General features: G+C 38.6%; 1 protein-coding gene across 1 annotated transcript; it reads left to right on the top strand.

Moving 5' to 3' along the window:
* The first annotated feature begins 312 nt into the window (after window positions 1-312).
* Window positions 313-654, top strand: LOC138902007 (uncharacterized). The gene has a single exon (XM_070189812.1). The coding sequence runs from the start codon at window positions 313-315 to the stop codon at window positions 652-654; it is 342 nt and encodes a 113-aa protein (XP_070045913.1).
* Window positions 655-3,854: the final 3,200 nt, after the last annotated feature.

Here is a 3,854-nt window from a genome sequence, read left to right as displayed (position 1 = left end):
AGTGAAGTGTTGGGAAAAATTCTACTGAGTAGTAGGTCGTGGTTTTTTCACCTTATGAGCCGGGTATTTTTTACGTAAAAATACTTGTATTTTTTACTTTCCGCATTTACTATTTCAGCAACAGTAGATTAAGGAATACTTAGAAGAACCAGGTCCTTCTACAATCAGTGCACGCGAAAATTGGACACCACACAAATCACCTCCCTCTTGTCTGGCCCCCTTCTCCTCTTGTGTGGCATTAACATATAAAATATCAATTGGTATCAGAGCTGGTTACCCTTGAAGAGGTTAACACCTTAGGAGAAAATCAAGATGAGTGCACCACCTGAAAACTGGGAAGGGCAATCCACTACTAGGCCACCACTCTTCAACGGCCAGTACTACTCCTGGTGGAAAACCAGGATGAGAGATCACACCATAGGAGAAGACTGTGAGCTATGGGACATTGTCACAGATGGCCCACTGGCTACCATGAAGATAAATGCTGAAGGAGTAGAGGTACCAAAGACAAGAGCAGATTGCACAACTGAGGACTTGAAGAAATGGGAGAAGAATGCCAAAGCCAAGAAGTGGCTTGTTTGTGGACTTGGTCCAGATGAGTATAGCAGAATCCAAAGTTGTACTACTGCCAAGGAAATCTGGGACACTCTGTAAATGGCTCACGAAGGAACACCTCAGGTGAAAAGGTCCATAGGAACTCTACTGTATTCTCAATATGAGAACTTTACTATGAAGGAAGGAGAAATCATTCAAGAGATGTACACAAGGTTCACTACATTGACAAATGAACTAAAGTCTCTTGGAAGGATTATTTCTGAAAAAGATAGAGTCGAGAAAATATTGACAAGGGTTCTGCTTGTTACTTGGGAGAGCAAAATTACTGCCATTCAGGAATCAAAGAACATTGCCACCCTCCCACTGGATAAATTAATTGAAAATCTCACTGTTTATGAACTTAGGAGACAACCCATGAAAATGGATATACCAAAGAAGGAAAGGAGCCTGGCACTCAGAATCACTGAAGGTTCTGATCTTGAAGATGATGAAATGGCTATGATCACTAAGGATTTCAAGAAATACTTGAGGAGAGGAAAGGGTTCTTCAAGAAGTGGAAGCTATAGTAAATCAAAAGTTCCTGAGAAGCAAACCAATGATAGATGCTACAAGTGTGGAAAAGATTGATCACTACATCAAATATTGTCCCCAAAGGGAACTTGAATGGAAGGATGAAAGAGCTGAACGAAGTAACAGGAAGAAGGAACAGGTTCAACCCAAGAAGAGCAAAGGATCAACCAAGGCTATGGTCGCTGCTTGGGGAGAAAGCTCAGATGATAATGATGGGGATGAACAAGCACTTATGGCCATTGGAGAATCTGATGAGGAAACTGAGGTCCAAGTGAAGGAGGGCAGTCAAATATGGTACATGGATAGTGGTGGCTGCTCAAAGTACATGACAGGAAACAAGAACCATTTTCTTTCACTTGAAGACCTTAAAGGAGGTAATGTCTCCTTTGGAAATGAGAAGAAAGGTGAGATCATTGGGGTTGGAAAAGTAGGCAAGAATGATTCTCATTCTATTGAGAACGTCTACTTGATAGATGGACTAAAGTACAGTCTAATAAGTGTATCACAACTGTGTGATAGAGGTAACGTGGTAGCATTCACATCTACCAAATGCTTTGTGATTAATCTTACCACTGACAAGATAGTTTTGAAGAGAAAAAGAGTGAACAACATATATGTTGTAGATCTGTCCACACTTTCAGAAAATGAACTCACTTGCTAAAATATGTTGGATAATGATCCCCTCCTTTGGCACAAGAAACTTGGACATGCCAGCCTAAGTCAACTCAATAAACTTGTCTCCAAGGACTTGGTGATAGGAATGCCTAACATTAAATTCAAGGAAGATAAGGTTTGTGAGGCATGTGCAAGGGGGAAGCAGGTAAGATCCTCTTTTAAAAGCAAGAAAGTGGTAAGCACCACCAGGACGATAGAACTGGTCCATATGGATCTTTGTGGACCAATGATAACATTAAGCAGAGGTAGTAAGAGATATGTGATGGTGATAATTGATGATTACTCTAGGTTTACTTGGACATTATTTTTAACATCTAAAAATAAAGCATTCGACATGTTCACTTCGTTTGTTAGAAAAACTCAGAAATAACTAGGTAATCAACTTGCATCAATTAGGTCTGATCATGGTACTTAATTTGAGAATGTTAAATTTGCTGAATTTTATGATGAACATGGCATAGATCATAACTTTTCTGCTCCTAGGACTCCACAACAAAATAGAGTAGTTGAAAGAAATAATAGGACACTGAAAAATATGGCTAGGACTATGCTTCTTTCTAGTAAACTGCCCCATAGTTTCTGGGCAGAAGCTGTGAACACTCCATGTTATATCATAAATAGGTGCATGACTAAACCTCTTGTAGAGAAGACTCCCTATGACTTACTTAAAGGGAGAAAGCCAAGCATATCCCATCTTAGGACATTTGGATACAAGTGCTTTGTGCACAATAATGGTAAAGACTCCCTAGGTAAGTTTGATCCTAGAAGTGATGAGGGAGTATTCTTGGGATATTCTTCACATAGTAAAGCTTACAAGATTTATAACAAAAGAACTATGTGTGTATAAGAAAGTGTACATGTAGTTTTTGATGAAACTAACATTCTTTTTGAGAGACAGGAACATAAAGATAAAGCAATTGGGCTAGTTAGAAACTCAAATGAAACTACAGCCTAGACTGAAGCTGCACCAAAGGAAGGAACAGGTGACGGAACAGGTCCTTCTACACAGGGAAACCTGACAGTGGGAACTGAACAAAGAAGAACTGATCATCAAACCCTGAGGCAACATGTCTATGAACCTGTTCCTCAGCAACAAAACACTGAAGGAACATCTAAGGGAAACCAGCTGGTTGTGATACCTTATAAATACCAAAGTTCTCATCCTATTGAGAACATAATTACTTATCCAACCTCTAGAATCGAAACCAAATCTTCTTTGAAGAATCTTTGTGCTTTTGATGCTTTTCTATCTCTTATTGAACCTAAAAGTATTGTTGAGGCTTTGTAAGATGCAAATTGGGTGAATGCAATGCAAGATGAACTCAACCAATTTGAGAGAAGTTAAGTTTAGCATCTGGTACCAAGACCCAAGGACATATTAGTGATTGGCACTAAATGGGTCTTTAGAAACAAACTTGATGAAGATGGAATAGTTACAAGGAACAAGGCAAGATTGGTAGCTCAAGGATATAGTCAAGAGGAGGGCATAGACTATGTTGAGACTTTTGCTCCAGTTGCAAGATTGGAAGCAATTAGACTCCTCATAGCCTTTGCTTCTTACATGGAATTCACTCTCCATCAGATGGATATCAAGAGTAACTTCCTCAATGGCTATCTAAAGGAAGAAGTATTTGTCAAGCAACCTTCGGGCTTTGAAAGCAAGGAATGTCCTGATTATATGTACAAGCTTGACAAGGCACTTTATGGGTTCAAGTAGGCTCCAAGAGCATGGTATGAAAGATTATCAAAAATTTTGCTTGAGCATGGCTACAAGAGAGGTAAAATTGACAATACTTTATTCTTGAAAGAAAAAGGTAAAGATCTCTTGATAGTTCAGATATATGTTGATGATATAATATTTGGAGCAACCACTGATAAGTTAAGTAAAGAATTTGCTAAACTAATGGGTAGTGAATTTGAAATGAACATGATGAGTGGGCTTAATTTCTTTTTAGGGTTACAAATTAAATAAAATTCAAATGGAACCATGATCCACCAGCAAAAGCATATTAAATAGTTGCTTAAAAGGTTTAAAATGAAAGATTCCAAAGAAA

The sequence above is a fragment of the Nicotiana tomentosiformis genome, chromosome 11, assembly GCF_000390325.3.
Source record: "Nicotiana tomentosiformis chromosome 11, ASM39032v3, whole genome shotgun sequence".
Taxonomy (NCBI): Eukaryota; Viridiplantae; Streptophyta; class Magnoliopsida; order Solanales; family Solanaceae; genus Nicotiana; species Nicotiana tomentosiformis.
This window is presented reverse-complemented; position numbering and strand designations above follow the sequence as displayed.

Excerpts from the sequence above, each read along its gene's own strand:
- LOC138902007 (XM_070189812.1), top strand. The coding sequence starts at position 313 with ATGAGTGCACCACCTGAAAACTGGGAAGGGCAATCCACTACTAGGCCA.